Genomic DNA, 20,807 nt, shown 5'->3' on the forward strand with positions numbered 1-20,807 from the left:
GACTCTTGTGTGGAAAACTGAGGCAGGATATGAATTTCCCTGTGCTCATCTGCTCATCACTTGCCATTGCTTCTTTCTCAGCTCCACTGAAATTCAACTGGAGAGCTATCAGTTCACATGAGATGAGATTTTTAATTTCGAAGTCATACAGAGAGAGAAAGAGTTAATTCAGGACACAGCTAATGAAGAGCCTGAATGGTGGGGTTTGGCAGTGTGTAGCTGCAGGAGAGGTAGCAGCACAGCAGCACTGCAACTTCCCTCTAGTTTGCAGGCTGTGTTGTGGCACTGGGATGGGTGAAGGCTGAGAAAAAAGATTGTCTTCACATTCCGTATTAGCTGATTTCTCCTCTGGGAACTGTCAGCACTGAAAAAGCCCTTGTTCCTTCCTGAGGATATCATGATGTCAGTAAAAGTGTGGGAAATTATGGTACAAATGACTCATACCTGCTTATATGAGGATTCGAAGATTTTTGAATATTGAAAAGCAATCCCTTTGTTGGAAAGTATCAGTTGCAATCTCACTTGCTTTGTTCATATTGTTTTCCTTTGCATTAAATTTCTGAAGCAAAGTCATTCTGTCAGTTAAAACTGAGAACTGACACTTTCACAATTTACCCTGTATCTTTATCACCCTCATTTCTTGATCTTTCCTCTGATTGCTTCCTGGAAGAGCACAGTGTTCCTCCACAACTGGCAGGGGGAGAACAGATTAGCCCTAACAAGGGGCAGACAGGACTGGAAGGGGTGAGGACCAGCAGGATGTGCTGTCGGTGGGCACTGTCTTCCCAAGAGCAGTTCCTGAGCCCTTTTCCTGCCCACAGTCCCAGCCTTGGTGTAAGTCTGCCTGCTCCACCACAGCCACCCCTGTAACTTCCCCAGGGCTGCTCTGAAGAGCAAGCAACCAGGGCTAATCCTGGGTAATTGTTTGGAGAGTTATTTCCACAGTTGTTGTCCTGTTTTGCTTTGGGATTTTCTTCTGGTTTGGGTTTGCTTGTGTTTTTTATTTCCCCAATTTAAAACTTAAGCCAGAGCTGATGGAACAAGCCAAACCCATGGACAAAGTGCTTTGAACATCTGCAGTTGATAGTTGACTGAGCTTTGTGAATAATTTTTTCCAAAATAAAGTCTGGAATAAGCATTCCTCAGTTCTGCTGTAGCTATTCTTAAATTCCATGTGGAAGACAAGGCTTTTGACCCCAGTCAAAATGAATCTATGCCAGAAAACTCACTCTGTATAGATGAAATTTTGCCATTTTTAGTGTCTCCAAAGGTGCAACATGGGTAAGTCCAGCACAACACAGATAAACAAGGTGAGACTAGCCATGAGAACAGCCACGGCTGCGGCTGGGACCTGTGCTGCACAGCACTGGTGTGTGAGTCTTACAGAAAAATTTATGAAGCTTCTTGGCTTGTCATCAGTCCCTTCTTGGAAGGATTTTGTTTCATCAATGCTAAATTTTCCATGGGGATTTGAGACTTCACATTTACTGTTTTATTTATTGCCATTTGAAAACAGTTGTATGAGTTTGCCTCATCTAACTTCTAGAAAAATACTACCTGGAAGAAATACCAAAGGGTTTCATCTAGCCAGGGGCATAATAAACAGCTCCCCTGGTAACACAATGGCAATGAAATACATATTACTCCAAAATGTTACAAGGGCAAGGTGAAGAGAAGTGATCTGCTGACTCTCCATCTTTCTTACCTTACACTTAAGAATCCTTACCTTTCTTTAAAGTAAAAATCAAGCAAAGGCATATTGGTTTGAAATTTTCTTTTTCCTTTTTATTTGTTCTGTAACTATGACTATTCCAGGGTCCCCATATTTAAATGTCTTCTAGATAGATATTGTCTCAAAACAAATAATTTCTCTTGCCTCACAGCTGGTCAGAAAGTAATGGAAATCAAATGGTGCTTTATGAGCTCCCATCCTTCATATCTGTCTTTTTCTAGAATAATTATTTTTTGTTTCAACTCCATTCTGTGAACCAGTAGCACATTATTGAAAAGCATGATCATAAAGAGCTGAAACACTGTCCTGCCAAAACACATGTACATTCACCTAAAATTCTTACATTTGTCTCTAATTTCACTTTGCCCTCTAGTGCCCATTCTGTTTTTTTCCCGCACTGTAAAGTACTGCATTGACTGAAATACATCAAAACACATTTTTATTTGATGGGGAGATTGTAAAGGACAGCTATGAATTAAAAAGAAAACTTAATTATATGAAAGTTTCTGAACAATTAGTGGCGTATAAATTAACATATTCTCGTTGCAGACAAGTTAGGCAATAAAAACTGGAAGCCCTCGCAAGAGTGCAGCTGAAAAATATTTCCTACTATTTCCAAATTTTGATAAAAGTAAGACCATTTCAATAACAGTTTTCTGCATTGCAAAAGCCACCCAAGGATATCAGAACCAGAATGGTAAGTAGGCTGAATGTAATTATATTGTACAGGTTTGAAGAAGTAAAAAAAAAAAAACAAGCAACAGAAATTAGATTTGAAACAGTCCCGGGGGAGTCCATTTCAAGTGCTGTTAGTTGAAGCAAAGAAATACATACTTTGTTGCAATATGTGTGGCAAAGTGTCACCAGGTAGAAAAATTACTCAGATAATTTACTCTGTTTTTTTTGGTCTTTCTTTGTTGTTCTGATCATGGTGAAGTTGCTAGCTTTTTTTATTTATGGTATTTAAGCTTCATCCATGAGATCCATGTCTGCCATCTCTTCTTTACCCTGCATCCATGAGTGACAGAGAACGTGGACACCCTGCAAAAGAGACCTATGTCATAGATATGATACCTGAGACCCCATGTGCCATCACTGCTGTTCATACCAGTCCATTTTTATTATCTCCCCTTTCCATGATACTTTTTGGAATGGCTGGAGGTCATAAATAGCCTTAAAGTTGTTCTTTACCTGGTGCTTAAACCAGCTTCTGGCAATTTCAACCCTCCAGGACTAACACCACTTTCTTTTGGGATCCACAGATATGCTCTGCTTCTCTATGCCAGACCCAGAAGTCTGTGCCAAATGTACATTAGGGCAGCCACAGATAGATGATTTTTTCTTCTTTAAAAGTTGTTGGGGTTTTACCAAACTTTTATTTTTTGGGTAAAAGAGACTTGATATATCTCAGTTGCCCTCATAGCAAGTGATTAGGGAAAACCCACTGTTTGAAATGGAGTTACCCAGGGAGAGTTTCCTAAGGGTAAAATCCAGGCCCGGTTTTATTGCAAGATATTTTAAGGAATTTGATTATATTGAAATTATTACTGAAGGCTGTGTGTTTTGGAGGGAAAATTAACTGGAGTGCTATACATCTATGTGGTTCAATTTGTGAGCAAAGGGAAAGAGACATATTTCATGAAGCAATAAAGCACAGCACTGGGTGATGTTTGAGGCTACAGTAGCCAGGATGAATATTCCCATGAGCAAGTAGAATGTGCCATAGGCAGATGTGGCTTTAGGTACTTTTACATAGAAAATTTACTTCCAATAATCTTATGAAAAAAACTGAAGTGTATTGGAAACACTGCAGGAAGGAATAAACCCTTGCCCCCAAACAGTTAGAGGCAATATATTTCAGTCCAATTGGGAAGTTACTTCAGAAGTCATAACTATTGTGAGAAAATGCACTATGTAGATGAATCTTTCTAGAATTATTTTGCATCTTTGAATAAGGCAGATGTTAGAATTACTGAAATGTTATTAAAAAAAATTACATGTTTGTAAAAGAGGATACAAACTTTCAAAGAAAAATGCATCTTCTCTCATAAATAAGCAGTCTTCAGTGCAGTTCCTGTAAGGTGTAGGATGGGTAGTTCATTCACTATGTGATTCTCTATTTGTAGGTGAAATAGAGGGGGAAAGTAGCTGCATGTTTTCTCAGCAGAAAACATCATAAGATGTCACTATCTGTCAAAGGTTGCAATATCTTCCTAGGGAGTAACCCTCACTGAAAATTCTTATAGATTAATTTATAGCTCATAGGCAACTTGCTTACCAAGGAAAACTATTAGATTACATTGAATAATGCATTACAGGTGCAAAATTAAATTTCAGAAGCATAATTATTTAAATACAATAAAAATTAACCAGAGCACTCCCACAAAAAAAGATCCTAGAACAAATAATAAAAGTTATTTATAATATTTTTTTATAAATATTATAAATTATGTGAGGTTAAAATCTTTGTACCTTAGTTTTTAAGTTTCCTTGTCGCCTTATCAATCAATTGGAGACATTTCCTCATTTCTGCACGGCTGATCTCCCAAGAACACAGGTCATGTTGTTTGTCTTTAAGAAAACAGTCTATTTTTCGGAAATACTTTTTCAATTTCAGCCTGCTGACTTCTTTACTCCAATGGTGTTGGGTGTGCTTTTTGACTACACATGCCTCCAATTGCTCAATTTGCAGATAAAGTCCATTTTGGAACTGATCCAGAGCTGTTCCATCCCAAGCAGCTTGAGTCAGGTTTTTGCTAAAGATATAGAAGATATGTTGGAAGATCTCTTCAATGGCAACTCCTACATTCTCTTTCTGCCTGGGCTGCAGAACCTGCGCAGGAAATCTGAAGGACGTTTTCTCTCTTAGACATTGTTGAGGAAACTCTTTTCCCATTTTATCCAGGAGTCGCAGGCTGTTCTCGATCACTTTCCTTTGCTGCAGAGGGAGGTGGCTGCACTGAAGACTGCAGATGATGGTGGTGCTTGACAACATGAGGCCAATCTGTATCAAGCCAAAAGCATTCATGGTAAGGACAAGTTCTAATGCTCCTTCTTTCCTGTGTGTAAATTCTGAGTGCTATGCTGGGTGCTTTGGAGTTATTTGTAGACTCCCATTTCTTCAAAATCTTGACATTTAATTATTCTGTAGGAGAAGTTTTCTTTCATCATTTGTTGGCTTTTAAGGTTTTCCCCCTGTGTATGCTTTTGACAACACTTTCATTTTCTGCTTTATGACTTCATAGTCTTTTTTTGTTTTGTTTCGCTACTTTCTTTTAATTTCAGCTGGATATTAGAGTATAATTATTTATTCTCTCTACAACTAAAATTCTATAGGATGTATAATGAGAATTCAAAATAAACTGTTACAGAAACACTTGTTTTTCTTAGTATTCTAACAGAGGAAGAACATGCTGAAATAAAGTAATACTTTCAATGATAGGTCAGGGACCTGCTGAATACTTATGCCATCTTGTCTTCTATAGTTTGATTTATACTTCCAAGCTTCCATTAAGCTTTCTCTACCTATGTTCTTTCAGGAAAAGTGTTTTATTCCTCCTCACTTTTATTTCTTATTTCTTATGAATACGTATCATTAGAATGTGTGTGTGTGTGTGTGTGTGTGTGTGTGTGTGTGTGTGTGTATAAAAATGTGTATTAATATGTAGATTTTGACACATAAACACTGCTAATTAAATAAAGCCTTAATCTCATTTACACACCATAAATACAAATTTGCCTTGCAAATGCAAACACACTGGCATGGGAAGAAGTTAGGTAATAAGATGAAATACTCTTTTGCCCTCATATGAGTAACTGAGCAATAATTGATATCAATGCCAATTGAATACAGGTCTGAATTTGGACAGTAACTGAGAAGAGAAGGAATAGGGCTGACAAAAAGTATTATTCAGCCATTTGCATTCCCATGGCATTTAATAGAGGCTGCTATGACTATCACAGTACTTTGGGATATCTGGTCTCTGTTTTTGACTGTATTTTGGTGAAAGCTAGTCTTAAACTGCCATTTTATTGTTCCCCCCTCCACCTCTTGTGAATATATGTGTGATTAGAAAGGCACTAGTCTGTAAGTCTTAATGTCAGGGTGAAGAGGTCAGATAAACTGTTTTTTTAGTCTGAGACCTGGCTGTGTGTTTTTTGTATAAAAAGTACAGAAGACTGGCAGAAGATAAATCCTCTTGGCTCTCAGATGGTCCCCAGAGAACAGAGCCACTTGGTGCAGCTGGGCTTAATTTCTGATTAGACCCAACTATGTCCAGCCACATTCAATCAGATCCCAGAGGCACCAATGGTGTGGGGAACACACCAAGCCTGGTCTCAATTGCGATCACAGAGTCACAAATAGTGCAGTTTAATGATTCAACACAGTCTGGTCGACCCGAATAAGAACTTTCAAGAACCCAGATTCACCAATAGTTCAGTTTATTGAGGCATCAAGTTATAACTTATTGTTAGATTTCCAGAGATAGGTTCACTAGACATTTAAAAGGTGCACAATTCTATGTGCAGGTATTCCCTGACGCACTCTGACAGAGTCGGGGGTCAAATCTTGCCAAAGAGGTGTCTCTGCTTTGGGGAGGAGAGAGGAGATGGTCAGCTTCATTCCCAGTCTGGTAGTCATTCCAAGATTATTGATACATGTTTTAGAGCTTCCTTTAGGTTCAGCATGTAGGTATTCGGGAGGTTTTAAAAAGGTTGCTAAAGCACACTTGGACTGGATGTACTGTCTGTGTAAGGAAAAATGTATCCCCTATCACCTACGGCAACAAAGAGTAACAGCAGTCAGAGTGGGATACAAGAAGTGTAACATGACATGAGATCTTTTCACTGGGAATATTTATTACTTTGGAAAACTAGCCTGACGTGCCAGATCAGAAATGAGTAAAAAACTTATGTACTTCAAGAAAATTATTCCCTAATACTACAACAATTTCCATAAATTATGCACAAGTATTTTTCCAAAACTATAATCATGAGTTTAATCCTTCTAGTGACCTAAACAGATAAGCTTTGTCATATTTATTATATGTCCCAGACACAAGTTCTTTCTTTCCTCTTGCAAAAGTGAAGAGCTCTTAGTCAAATGCTGAGGAAACCATGCTGAGTGTCACAGAGGGAAAAATAGAAGATGGCTTCTTCCCTATTTCTTAAGAAGATTGGGTAGGTCCAGGTATCTTATCAGTTAGCATGTTGTCTATACTTTGTCACAGAACAGGTGCGTTTGACTTAGTCCTCTGGGTTTGGTTTCTATTTGGTTTTGTTTGTGTGTGTGTGTGCGTGTGTGTGTGTTTGTCTAATAACAATAAATTGTTCTTCCATGGTCAGCCAGTTTCTTGATTATTGCACTAAGCAAATCATAGTAGTGACATTGCAAGATTCAGTACACAATCTACTCTAATCCTCTATGTTTACTGCCTCATTCAGGAACAAATAATTGATTAAAAGTAATGACTGGAAGGAGAAACTGAGTGATGTGAAGCTGCAGCACAGGTTACTGTTTATTTCTCTGCCTGTGGGTGAAACACAGACCAACCACTCTAAGCTGCTATGAAATGAGGAAAAGAATTCACAAAACACTACTTGTGTTTCCAAGTAGATCTAACAGATCATTATTTTGGAAAGGTTATCTGGTCTTCAAGTTGCAAAAAAATATTTGCTCCTAAAAGGTCATCTAGCTGTATTCATTACAGGAAGACTAAAGCTAAACATATGCACAATTTTCTTTCCAACATGTTTAATATGTGTAAATGACTTCTCTAATGGAAAGTTTTCATTGTATTTTATAACCCAATAGAGGAATTAAATTAATATTTGCTATCCATGGCTTCTTTTGTCTCAGGCACCAAGACAAACAGAAAGTCTAAATTCAGCTGAGTGTGGGATGGCAAATGGAGCATTGAGACAGAACATTCCTGTAAAATGTTCATCTTTTGACCTGTTACAACTATCCTGTGTTGAACCGTTTAATCTACTCTAGGTATCAGTTTCTTTTCTCCATTCAGTTAAAACACACTGATTTTAAAAAGTCGGTGTGTAACAAAGGAGTTTCAGTAGGTCTGGCTTGGTACAAGACAGCTTCCTTCCCATTTAGGTTGACACTGCCCCTGTTACAAGAAAGTATTTTTCTCTGTTATGCTTTCCATACAGCTATATGTGCCAGTCTTCTCTCTTATAGGTGATAGGGTGGCTTGGGTTGGAAGGGACCGTGTTAGTTCAGTGAGGAGCAGCTGAGGGAGCTGGGGTTTTTTAGTCTGCAGAAAAGAAGGCTCAGGAGTGACCTTATTGCTCTCTACCACTGCCTGAAAGGAGGTTGTAGCTGGTGGGGGGATGGGGGGGGGGTGGGTCAGCCCCTTCTAGGGAGAGGTCAAGAGGATACAGCCTCAGTTTCAGGACATCAGGAAGAATTTCTTCATGGAAAAGGTTGTTAGGCATTGGAACGGACTGCTCAGGGAGGTGGTAAAATCACCATCCCTGGAGATGTTCAAGAAAAAACTGGATGGTGACCTTGGTGCCATGGTCTAGGTGACAAGGTGGTGTTTGGTCAAAGGTCGAACTCGATCTCAGAGGTTTTTCGCAATGTAACTGATTCTGTGATCCTATGGTCATCTAATTCCAACCCTCCTTGCCATGGGCAGGAACATCTTCCACTTGACCAGGTTGCTCAGAGCTCCATCCAGCCTAGCCTTGAACACTGCCAGGGATGTGCCATTCACAGCTTCTCTGGGCTGGCTGTTTCAGTTCCTGTTCCTGAGCAGTTTATTGCTCCTCACAACCTCACAGTAAAGAATTTCTTCCTAATATCTGATCTAAAATTATCTTACTTCAACCTAAAGCCCTTTGTCCTACCACTACCTATCTTTGTCAAAAGTCCCTCCACAGCTTCTCTGTAGGTACAGGAGAGTACTATAAGGTCACCCCAAACTCTTCTCCAGGCTGACCAATCACAGCTGTCTCAGCCTTTTGTCATAGGAGAGTTGCTCCATCACCTTCATGGCCCTCCTCCAGACTCTCTCCAACAGGTCCACATCCCTCCTGTGCTGGGGACCTCCGAGCTGGATGCAGCACTGCAGGTGGGGTCTCAGCAGAGCAGAGCAGAGCAGAATCCCCTCCCTCTCCTGCTGGCCACGCTGCTTTGGATGCAGCCCAGGACACAACTGGTTTTCTGAGCCACAAATGCACACTGTTACTTCATGTTCAAGTTTCCAGTCATGAGAACCTGCAAGTCCTCCTCTGCAGGGATACTCTCTCTGTACTCATGTCTGGGATGGCCCTGGTCCATGTGCAGCACCTTGCACTTGGACTTGTTGAACTATGTGGGCTGCTTGTGGGCCCACTTCTCAGGTTTGTCCAGGTTCCTCTGGATGGCATCCCATCATTTTGGTTTTGTGTCACATGCAACACCCAGTTTCATGTCATCTGCAAATTGTCATCTGCAAACCTGCTGAGCAGCACTCGATCCTCACTGTCTGTGTTATTTATAAAGATCCTGTCTTCCAGCTCAGAGGGGTGAGCACCCAGAGGGCAACTGCTCTTACTGTTCCAGACTGAGGCAAAAAAAGGCATTCAGTAGCTCAGCCATTGCCTCATCACTTGTCAGTGTTTCCCCACGAATCCGGTAAACTTCCGCCTCTTCATCCTGGTTGAGGCGGATGATCCTTGAGTGAGTGGGGGCCAGGAAGTGGGCACTGTGACCCTGCCATGCCACATCCCATCCGCCCGTCCTGCCACCCACAGTGCCCGGGCTGCGGTGGGAGCTGGGCGGCTCTGGTGATGGCAGTGCCACAGTATGGACCGAGCTCAAACAGCTTCTCTAGGAGACATCCCTCAGCTCCGCTACAGCGCATTCAGATCCATGTATTGCACATGCTCTGTTTATCTGTATCACATATCTGTATTATATTGGTGTCTTCTTTATCTGGAATGGGATCAAGTGTGCCCTCAGTCAGTTTGTGGGAGACACCAAGTTGGGCCTGAGTATTGATATTCTCAAGGATAGAAAGGCTCTGCAGAGGGTTCTGGATGGCTGGATCGATGGGCTGATGTCAGTGGTGTAAGGTTTAACATGACCAAGCATCAGGGCCTGCGTGTGTGGATGTTCCTCATGGGGTCACAACAATCCCAAGCAGTGCCAGAAGCTGATGCCAGAGCTTCTGGAAAGCTGCCCAGTGTGAAAGGACCTGGTGGTGCTGGTCAGCAGCAGCTGAACACAAGCCAGCAATGCCCAGGTGCCCAAGAAGGCCAATGGCATCCTGGCCTGGATCAGCAACAGTGTGGCCAGCAGGACCAGATATGGGATTGTCCTCCTGTGCTCACCTTGAGTGCTGTGTTCAGTTCTGGGCCCCCCACTGCAGGATAGATAATAAGGAGTGTCCAGAGAAGGGCAAGGAAGCCCTTGTGAGGAGCAGCTGGGAGTGTTTAGTCTGCAGAAAAAGAGGCTCAGGGATTCTCTACAAGGAGATTATAGTGAACTAGGAGTCAGTCTCTTCCAGGTAACAAGTGACAGGACAAGAGGAAATGGGCCCAGGTTCCACCAGGTGAGATTTAGACTGGGTGTTAGGAAAAATCTGTTCATAGAAAAGGGTGCCAGTCATTATAACTTCCCAAGTGAAGTGGCTGAGTCACCATTTTTGTAGGAATTTAAAAGACGTGCAAATGTGGTAGGGACATGGCTCAGTGGTGGGTTTGGCACTGTTCAGTTTATGGCTGGACTCGATGATCTTGATCTTTTCCAACCTAAATGATTCTAATCTGAGCAGCACAAGTTTCCTCATCCCATTGCCTCAACAAGAAAACTCTACTTTTTTAAAGAGTGTTACAGAATCATGGACTTCCTGAGGTGGAAGGGAGCCACAGGGACCAGTGAGTCCAGCTACCGGACCTGCACAGCATCCTCCTCAAGAGTCACACCACGTGCCTGAGAGCATTTTTCCAATGCTTCTTGAACTCTGTCAGCCTGGTGCTGTGACCACTGCCCTGTGGAGTTTTGAACCACCCTCCCAGTGAAAAAGATTCTCCTAATATAGAATACAATGGTTAAGGTTGGAAGGCACTTTAGTTTCAGACCACCATTAGAAAACCATCTTTCATACTGTATGATCAAAAGAAATTTTTCTCTATGATACTTTCAAGAATTTTATTGTGAAAGGCTAAAGAGCAGAAATGGTAACGCAAAACTTAATATTCTAAAAGGTAAGTCCCTTGCAGGAATTGCGTAGTTTTGCACCAGTTTCAAATCACAGCAGATTTTAAAATGATGTTCAGAACAGTGTGAAGCACATCAATAATTATGCTTCCCAGTTACAGTAAATTCACGAATACAAGCCGCACTGAGTATAAGCCGCATCTCTGGGTGTTGGCAAATATTTTGGTTTTTGTCCATAAATAAGCTGCTCTGTCGTTCGCAGCGAGGACCCGCGTGCAATTAGTAACAGAACCGCAGGAGGGCGGGGTTTACTGGCTGAGCTAAGGCTGTGCAGGCTCGGCCCGCTAGGGGCTGCTGACGGGGCCAGGTGGCCCAGCCCGGTGCTGCCGCTCGGGGTCGGCCGCCGCTGCCACTGGGCTCGGTCACCCCGGGTCGGCGCTGCCCCGCGGTGGCAGGCAGGGACGGAGCTTCCCCCGCTCCTATGGCAGCGGCGGCGGGCAGGGACGGAGCTTTCCTGCGCCCGTGGTGCTGGCGGTGTGCAGGGACGGAGTTTTCCCGCGCCCGTGGCGCGCCCCACCCCCGTCCTCCCCGGGCCGCGGCAATGGCGGTGCAGGGCCCCCGTCAGCTCCCCGGGCCGCGGCAATGGCGGCGCGGGGCCCCCCCGTCTCTCCCCTGGGCTGCGGCAGAGGAGGAAAGAGAGCTCTCCCGCCTCTCTCCCCGCCCCCCGTGCTGCCTGCAGGGAGCCAGGGCAACACAGTAACACTGTAACAATCGCGGAATGCCGGCTTTTACTGGCAGGTGCTTGGCTTGGCGCCCTGGCTGGCACGTCTGGGGTTGTAAATGTCAGAAAATTATTCACATATTAGCCGCCCCAGACTATTAGCCGCACTTCCGGGTTTCCACCAAAATTTTTGTCAAATTGCTGCGGCTTGTATTCGTGAAATTACTGTACTTGAACAGAAGGAGAAGAGACCCTGAACTGAAACAGTGTATTCAAGAAGTCAGCAATTCTAGACTAATACTGTTGGTAAAGAAAAATAAGATACACAAGATTTGCCTAGAATATATACTTTATTATTTGCAGTCTGTGTAAATTTTAATATGTGACTGAATTTTCTACACCATTTTCTCTGCTTAAGCACTTTCTGGTCTTTTCCAACCACTCAGTCAATTGCACCTTTAATATATACAGTCAGTATTTATGAATATTGTATATGCATCTATGAACTTAGAAAAATAACATGCAAGGAAAATTGTTACCATGAAACTGATAAAAAATAAAGATAGGTAAAACAGTCAATCCCCTTTTTAGTGTGCTATGGCTTTGCACCAAGTATCAGATGTCAAAACAGCTTCAGATGCTTCTTGTTAAAGGCACTTACTGTTCTTCAAATACACTTTCACATTTAGTTTCTATTGCATTAGGAAGTGTATCTCTGGGATCATACTTTCATAACACAGTAGAGAACAGTCCAAAAAGGCAGCATTAATAAAAAGGAAAAAGGAGGGGCTTATATTAAAATATGAAAATGCCAAGAATTAACACAAACTTTAAGGATTTGGTCCTTATAAAACAGGCAACAGCATTCAGGCAATAGTGATTTCTTTTCATAGATGCTGACAAAATAATATCCCCAAAAAATGGACTCTTCCAGTTCCAGTGTATAGATATGTCTGAGTTGAGTAGCATACCCTCTAACACCACCCCCAGTAAAAATACAGCTTTTCAAGACTAACTACTGTTCCACTTTGGCTGTGAAGGAAGAAACCTCAGAAGAGTGTTAGACATGGACATGCTAGCAAGCCTACAGCTCTGTGTCCCTGTATCTGGAAGGCTGTCCATAATAGCCCTTCTTAGAGTGGTCTGCCAGCTTCCGGCGGTACTCCTCCTCCTCCTCTTCCGCATCACTGCCGTAGCTGACGCGGTTCTCCAGGTAAGGTCTGACAGGAGGCTTCTGGGGTTCTGGAGGCCTGTTGCTAACATGGCAGAACATGGAAAGAGAAAGATACAAAAATAGTTGTGCTTAATATCTGCTTTATGACCATATACAGCTTAGAAAGGCAGATGGAGCAAATGAAACCCCTTCTAGCCAATAAAAAACTGCATTACTATGGCAAACCTATCTGGAGAGGCATCCTATTTCCATCAAGCTGTAGGATGATGCTCAGATTTGATGTACTCAACCTACCTGGAAAAATGGCAATTCTAAAATTTTAAACAACCCTGCACACACAGACACATCAATAACTTGACAGTGCTCTATTCCCTGAGCAGAGAGGTTTTCAGCCTTGCTACTAACCCCAGCTGACATCTCCCTTAAGTAGTTTTGCACAGAATTTTTTCTTTGCCTCCTTCTTCTTTTGCATCCTCAGTCTTCTGTCTCAAAGTCCAAAGACTTTCTATGTGACATTTCTTGACTTGGTAGCCTTTTCACTGAAATTTCTAGCCCTTTCACTCAAGGTTCTCACTAAGGCTCTTAGCCTTAGAAGCGGACAGAGATAACCCACACTTTTGCTTTTTATACACTCTGGTGCTACACATTTGACATGACATTAAGTGGATAGAACTTGCCAAGGCAAGGTATCTCCTCAGTTTCAAACCCTGTGATTTTTGCAACCCATGCTCCATAAAAACAAGATGGTATTCTTGTTACATCTTTCTCTCAGGACTTAAATACTCCCTTCTAGGCCAACCATTAACACTCCTGTAAAAAGCCAAGAGCACTGATTTCTACATGTAAGCAAACATTCTGCAAAGTAGTGAAAGATAAATTTTCATTACTTTTATAAAGCTTCCAATGCTATCTAAAAACGAATGCTTTTCTGAGCCTGCCAAGAAATCCAGAAAACACCAGTTTTCCATCTTTGCATTTTCGATTATTTACTGTGACAACAAAGCATTTGGCTCACTAGGGAAAAAAGTTCCATTTCTATTGGCTGTTGCTAAGACACAAGAAAAAATTAGGACTCCTGAAGAGCAGAAAACAAAATCCATTATGCAGTGTGGTAGCTCTTGCACAGCTGTCAAGTCCTAGAAACGTGCAGTGTGTAGGGTAGATGACACAGTGGTCAACCCATCCAGAATTTACTGAATTTTAATGAAAGACTATTACTTTCATGAGATTTGATGGGTCACCTGCATCAGCTTTCAACCTTAGTTTATCTAGCGACACTACATATCTGTAAAGAATAAGCATTTAAGTAATAAAGTGTTATTAGAACAGCAAGTATTTGTTAGGCTAGACTAGCAGTCATAGTATCTAGCACAGGTAGAATTGACATCAGAGCACAGGAATGCAAACCAGCTTTTGTAATACTGATTGGGGCAAAAAACTGGCTTTGCAAATTATTCACCGAAAGAATATAGTGTTTCCTCCTGGATGCCTCAAATACTATAAATAATCTTACTATAAATGAACTAAAAGAAAAAAATACATCCTGGAATGAGTTCACTGAAGAGTTTGCTAAAGTTCAGCCCCACCTTTATGATAATCTTTGAGGCACCACAACAAAATTATACACTAAGGCAGGATGACTTGTATGAACAAAAACTGGGAATATCAGTTTTCCTCCTGCCTGTGAAGTCAATGCTTGGAACTGGATACACCTTACCTCATTGGCTGGGGCCAGCTCTGTTCTGACTTCTGTGTTTTGACAGGGACAGCATAAATATCTGGATGCTTCTGGGCTATTTCAAGCTTTAAAAGAAAGTAGAAGAAAATAATTGTTCTTTTAAATTCTTCCACTAGGGATCCTATATTAAGAGTTAGGATCCAGCGGGTCACTGCTACATCTGAAACAATTAAAGCACGAATTGGTAACATCTTACATTGATATTCCTACAATTATATAACCTTTTTCTATAGCAGCTGAAATTCTCACACTTGAGAACAATGGATTGCCAAAAGCAACAGGATTAGGTTTCTATAGTTACAATAGGATACCTTAAAATATGACCTCTTTTTATACACAAATACACACAGCGAGTGAGGGCATGTCTCAGCATGTGGTTTCCCAAACTTATCCCTCCAAAAGCAACACACCACAAAGGGCATGATTTTAGTTTTCAGGACTCTGGCTGTTCCCTAGGTTGCAAAGCAGAGGAGGGGGAAAGGCATCTCTTCATACCCTGGCATTTTGGGCCTCTTGTAGCTCCTGCATTCTCTGCATCCTTGCCTTGTGATCCATCTCCTCAAATATTTTTACTTTCCTCAGTACTGATTTTGGAGTATTTTCTTGTTCACTTCCTTCCTCTTCCAACTTTGCCTCCTCCTCCTCCTCCTCTGTAAGCAGGACTGCTGGCTGAGAGTTTCTCAGAATGGGACGCCCAAAGGCAGGTTTCACAGAAACAGGTGGTGGCGCTGCCTTAGCTGATACAGTTGAAGTCTCACTGCTGACAGCAACATTACTTGATCTGGAGTCATAGTTCTTGGGGAAGTCATATGGATCCTCTTTGTTTTGTAACTTTCCCTGCAAATATAAAACCCACAAAGTTTACATCAGCAACTGTATCATTTTAGTTTCAAAAGAAGGCTTTAACCTGAAAATAATCACTTTGCCTATGTATTTGTCATGGTCAATTTTCATAAGATATAACACTTCAAAGATATTTGAACTGCTGCAACATTCTGGGCATGTGCTTACAGACTACACATCAGCCTATAGAAGACAAAGACATTTAGACTTTTTAGACATTTTTTGTCTTATTTGTTAAGGATTACCAGAGCTATATGTGTTAGAGCATAGCACAGAGAAAACTGATGTCTCAAATAATCTTCCACTACTGCTTAATGTGGAGTATCATCACCTAAAATTTAGAAGTGCACAGAACCCAATTCTGTTTTATATTCAGGTTTTGTTTTCCCTGCATATGTCCTCCTCTGCCCTATCTTCATTGTTAAGGCACACTTGGGTTGTATTTTGAATATTTAGCATATACAAAAGAAAGGACTTCAGGGTAAGGTGAATTCAGGTATTTCTGAAATAGAACTTAGTGTTCAAACACTGCAATTTTTTCCTCTTGCATCATTTCTGAGCAATGTTTCAACAAACGGTTAACAGAAATTTTTAGTGACGCTCAGGTGGTAGATTCTGATTTTGTGCTTCACAGTAATCACAGTAAAAACATGTGATATGTTTTTCCTGGTGATTAGCCTACTTTTGATCTTGCTGAGCTAGAAAAGGTAGATGCAAAAAGGAGTTTTACTTTCTTATTCCATATGGAAATTATACATGAGAGACCACATGTATTTGAGAAGAACTGATAGCCAGTAAGTATCTCTGCTTGATCCTACGATACTTTCCATCATTTCTTCTGTCTACACTTCAAATGTTTTCTAGTCTCTGACAATGTCTATTGCTCTTTCCAATCTGCCACCCTGGAGAGTTCTCCAGAAAGAGCATGTTTGTATTCAGGTTCACTTCTACAAATTTACCTTAGGTGGTTCAGGTTTGAATGCTGGAGGTGGACTCGGTTCTCTAAGGATCTCCCTGCTACCAGCTTTTCTCAACTGAGCCCTTGTTTCTGGAGCCAACTTTTTTAAACTCTGTGAAAGAAAGAAAGAAAGAAAGAGATAAAATCACTGCAGTAGCCAGTAATTCAATCATTTTTCCTCTCTCAAGTTTACAATCTTGGGAACAGCAACCAAGAGTCAAAAGACTGGCAGAAACCTGACTACAATCACTGGAAATGTAATTGAGAAGTTCACAGTCATGAGACATCATCAGGAAATTTATAAATTTAGGCAGAAAAGCAGAGCTATTATCATATTCCTCCTCACTGTGTAGCTCTAAAACACTATCAGAGCAAGGTAAAGCTGCTGTTTAAAAAAACCTTCTTATTTTTAAGCCACACATAAAGGGTTTTCGGAAAGCCCAAAGTCCACTCTTACTGAAAAATCCAATCATCTCACCTCCTCGTGATGCACAGGTTCAGAGGATCGGCTAACAGATGAAATCCTTGGTTCCTCCAAAGGTTCATCAAGTTCATTGTCAGTGTATGCTCCACCTTCTCCATCTGTATCCTCTAGGTCACTGATCAGCCGACTGTCACAGCTCAAATAGTCAGCACCCATGGCAGTAAGGTAAGACATACGATCATCTGCATCGTCTTCCATGCCATCCATCTAGAGAAAAGTCAGAAACAAGTAAGAACAAAGATTAAATAAATTAGAATTAAAGTGCAGTTAAGACTCAACATCAGGTCAAACAAGCCCTTAGGATTGACTTAGTGGAACTGAAAGAAACTAATGCAGAATTACAACGAAAAGTCCTGTAAAAGTTTATCCCTCCGTCATTCTCCCCTAGCCCAGCATTAGTGATGAAAGCTCCAAAGCGTTACAGAAAGAATAATAATTTTTTTTTTGTTACAGATGTATATCAAGTGACTATTTGTCTAGCCTACTGACTACTGGCAAATGAAATGTGAACAATTTTTACTGGCAAAAGATACTTGAAACATCTGTACAGCTTTAGAGAGTATGGACTGACTGCTTACCTTTCCTTCAGATACCCATACTGCTTCTCCTTGCTGTTGCTGAATTGTATCCTTCAGGCTACCATACCAGCTATCGTTGGCTGAATTCAAATTAATGGTTGCTGCAAAAATTGAAGGAAAAGGTGTATATAAACACAGTAAATGGAATGCAATCCTTTATCCATTCTTTGCTGTTTAACACTTTTTAATTTAGGTGTGTGACAGAATGTTACACAGTCACTTCATTTAGACACTTCACTGACAGAAGCATGGTATTTTTGTTTTATTGTTGGTCCATTTCCAAGCTTATTAAATCACTTATCTTTTAATGACAGTACATCAGCTTGCAATTTCTTCTGTCAGAATTTGGCAGAATTTGAAAGAAGTCAAGAAGGCATTACTCATGACCATACCTTCACACTCTTAGTTCCAGCCTGCATGAGTTAATATGCAGAGCAATAAGTAGGTGTCTTGAGACTTACACAGTCCCATATGCTATTCTGTTAGTAAGCAGGTTAAACAAACATTCTTCCTTACCTGTAAAGAGGTGGGAACAAGTTTTCTTCAGTTTGTTTGCTTGCTCATAAAGTTTTCTTGAGCTCTTGTTTGATGTAGAACATAGCCTTTGTCTCATGGTCTTCACACCCTGCTTACTGTCTGGGTTAAAGAAGACCACAATTGGAAACCACTGGGTGTAATTTAGCAGGTCCACTGCTTTAGGAGTGACGTCCAACAGAGCATGTTTATCCTGTTAACAAGAAAGGACAGTCAATGTGGTGCATGTGGGAACAAGGGGAGGTGATTGGGGCATGGGATCCTAAAAAAACAAGGATATTTATCCAAATTAGAGCACAACTTGCGGAATGTTTTCCCACAGTTATACCACATTTAAACTGTTAGGAACAAGTAGAGCACTGCATGACCGTAAGGCCCCTGGCAAATCAGAAAGCATATAGTAGAACAAATTCTCCTCTGTCCAACTTGAGAATGGACTTGAGAAGGACAAGACAATTTCTTATATCAAGTTCAAAACCATAAAATTGCTGTTTACCAACTTCAAAACAGTTTTAACATTAAGCTTATTACAGAAATAGATGCACTGAAAATTTGAGTACTCTCAAAGTTCCAGGAGCAAACAAACCAAACACCATGCCTTAGAGTATCACCAATTTTCAGAGGAATGCCCTACCTGCTCAATGATTTGCCTCACAGTGTTCAAGCGCACTACTCCAGTTGACTTCTCTGAACCTGCATCTCTGGGCTCTGTCTCTGCAAAGACAACATTTTAGCTTATCTGAAGTGGCCAGGCACTTGTGATTATTAAGTCATCCATTCTCTCAGTTAAGGATGAAAAAGACACTAAGAGGACAACTTACTTGCTGTCTGGTACAGGTGAGGCAAATCATTTGACAGCTTTTCCATAGCAACATCTGCAATAGGGCCAAATATAACCACAGGTCTCTTAAAACCAGCTGAAAGAAAAATATTTGGAGAAAAGAGAAATCTGGTAAGATGGGTTTATATATAAAAGACAAGACCCTCAGTTACTATGCAAAGTTGAAGTTGTTAAAAATATATTTTAAAAAAATTATTTCTCAGAGGTTTATGCAACAGCGTAATACAGAAAACTACTTTTACTAGCTGAGAAAGTAAGAAACTGTTTCAACAAGTTCTGTTTCCTTCTAGGGGAATTGTATTTGGAATATTCTGCATCTGCATTCAGATCTTCATTTATCTTTCCACCCACCAAAACTCCATGAACCTTGACACAGTGGGTTTTGTGTGAATAAAGGCAAAAATTATTAATCTACTGAAATGCAGCTTGAAGAAGCAAAGAAATGTAAAACTATGTTACTGCTTATGTTGAAGCAAGTGAAAACACAGTCCTCAGAGTTACTGGGGGAATGCCATTACCCCAACTCTTCATCCTAAGGCGTCTGGGATCTCCTTGAAACTGTATCTCTTGTTCCAGAATACTGTCATGTGTTACTACGCAGAAAATCAGCTTGATCTGTTCATCACCAGCAATACAGATATGATTATATTTGAGCCATGATTATATTTGAACCATTGAAAATACTTGGGTTCTTTTTGCTCTGAAGCTATTTGTGAAGACTGAGGTTGATCTCAGGTATATGGATTGTACTTTCAGAGCTAGCCAAGAAGAATCTGAGGAAACAAGGAAAACCCTGCTGTTTCATTTCCTTTTTCATTTTAAACTTTAAACCTGGCAGGTGTAATTTGGAGGCAAGAGAAAACAACAGCAATTTAAAAGGGTAAAAAAAGGTTTTTTGTAGAGTAATTAGTAGCATCCAAAAATCTCCATTCTAAGAAAAACGTCATCCCTTCCTGTTGTTCTAATTTAACATCATTAGAAGTTGTTAGAAATCACTTTCTTAGCTGACCAAACATTTGGATGCTAAAGCAAATGGGCAGCCAGCTCAAAGAAGTCTCACCTACCTTCACGCAACTGAACACGCTCATAAGCTGGGAATTTTGTGCTCACAGACACAATAGCTGTCAGATCTTCACGGCTCTTCCTCAGATTCTTCTTTGCTCCAGATCGCTGCCCACGTGTTCTCCAGAAATCTGCCCTATCACTTGAGCCATCTTTTTGTGCATTTTGAACACTGGCCATCTGTTCAGCTCTGACAGAGAAAGCAGGGAATTCAGAACCAGTCAAAGAAGGCAAGGATGCTTCCACTGATGAACAATGGATTCTGAATTTGCAACAGATAATTTGCCAGATAGACAGGAAGGAGTGGAGGTAAAAGCAGACACATTCAGGTGCCTTTGCCTTGGAGCAAACACATTGTCAGAACAATGTGCACTGAGCTGCCACAGCTACAAGCTGTTGGGCAGGAATGGGGTCTTAAATTGGTCACTTACACAAGCCTAAACAAAAGAATGCAAATGCAAAGAGGTGGTGAGAGAAAGCAACTCAGAACTGGAGGCCTAAGAACTTACTGTCACTATTATCTTCCTCATTAGGCTCAGAAGTTAAGGTACTACAGCATAGAAACAAAGGCTGGTTTGGTAGATCAATTAACAGAAAGGAGAAAAGGCACTCACCAGGAAACAGACAGGGGAATCACACAAGAAGTGCATTTTGTAACTTGCGTGCATCATGTAATTGAAAACTTTTTCTTCCATCATAAAATCACAACCACACTCAAGAACTCAAAAGCTACAGTCTAAAATTTCAGCTACAGTCTGGTTGTGGTTTTAGAGTTTGGGGTCTTTTTTTCTGATTAATTTTAATACTTCTATGCATTGTACACATTTGAACACTTATTATTACCTCCCATGCTGCTGTGGTTCACTCAATATTTCACATAAAAATACAGACCACAGCTACCGAAATAAAAAAAAAAAGCACCTCAGAATAAATACTTTAAATTCTGTCCACATAAGAAATTCAAGCACTGAATTCTTCT

At 40.9% G+C, this 20,807-nt stretch overlaps 2 protein-coding genes across 15 annotated transcripts in view; both read right to left on the reverse strand.

Moving 5' to 3' along the window:
• Positions 1–4,205: 4,205 nt before the first annotated feature.
• LOC117010615 (interferon beta-like) lies at positions 4,206–4,787 on the reverse strand. The gene has a single exon (XM_033085279.2). The coding sequence runs from the start codon at positions 4,758–4,760 to the stop codon at positions 4,206–4,208; it is 555 nt and encodes a 184-aa protein (XP_032941170.1). The 5' UTR covers positions 4,761–4,787.
• A 7,160-nt stretch (positions 4,788–11,947) lies between these two features.
• Positions 11,948–20,807, reverse strand: part of TJP2 (tight junction protein 2) — a 62,842-nt gene continuing 53,982 nt past the window's right edge. For all 14 annotated transcript variants that reach the window (XM_042780140.1, XM_033085278.2, XM_033085276.2 and 11 more), the window contains 10 exons: positions 19,831–20,018; positions 18,747–18,842; positions 18,560–18,639; positions 17,908–18,118; positions 17,392–17,492; positions 16,808–17,020; positions 16,331–16,441; positions 15,024–15,365; positions 14,508–14,593; positions 11,948–12,872 (listed from right to left, as the gene is read on the reverse strand). In XM_042780140.1, the coding sequence (XP_042636074.1) occupies positions 12,701–12,872; positions 14,508–14,593; positions 15,024–15,365; positions 16,331–16,441; positions 16,808–17,020; positions 17,392–17,492; positions 17,908–18,118; positions 18,560–18,639; positions 18,747–18,842; positions 19,831–20,018 (1,600 nt within the window). In that variant the 3' untranslated portion in view covers positions 11,948–12,700. The remainder of the gene's footprint in view (positions 12,873–14,507; positions 14,594–15,023; positions 15,366–16,330; positions 16,442–16,807; positions 17,021–17,391; positions 17,493–17,907; positions 18,119–18,559; positions 18,640–18,746; positions 18,843–19,830; positions 20,019–20,807) is intronic.

This window comes from Catharus ustulatus, chromosome Z (assembly GCF_009819885.2).
Source record: "Catharus ustulatus isolate bCatUst1 chromosome Z, bCatUst1.pri.v2, whole genome shotgun sequence".
NCBI lineage: Eukaryota > Metazoa > Chordata > Aves > Passeriformes > Turdidae > Catharus > Catharus ustulatus.

Excerpts from the sequence above, each read along its gene's own strand:
- LOC117010615 (XM_033085279.2), bottom strand. The coding sequence starts at position 4,760 with ATGAATGCTTTTGGCTTGATACAGATTGGCCTCATGTTGTCAAGCACC.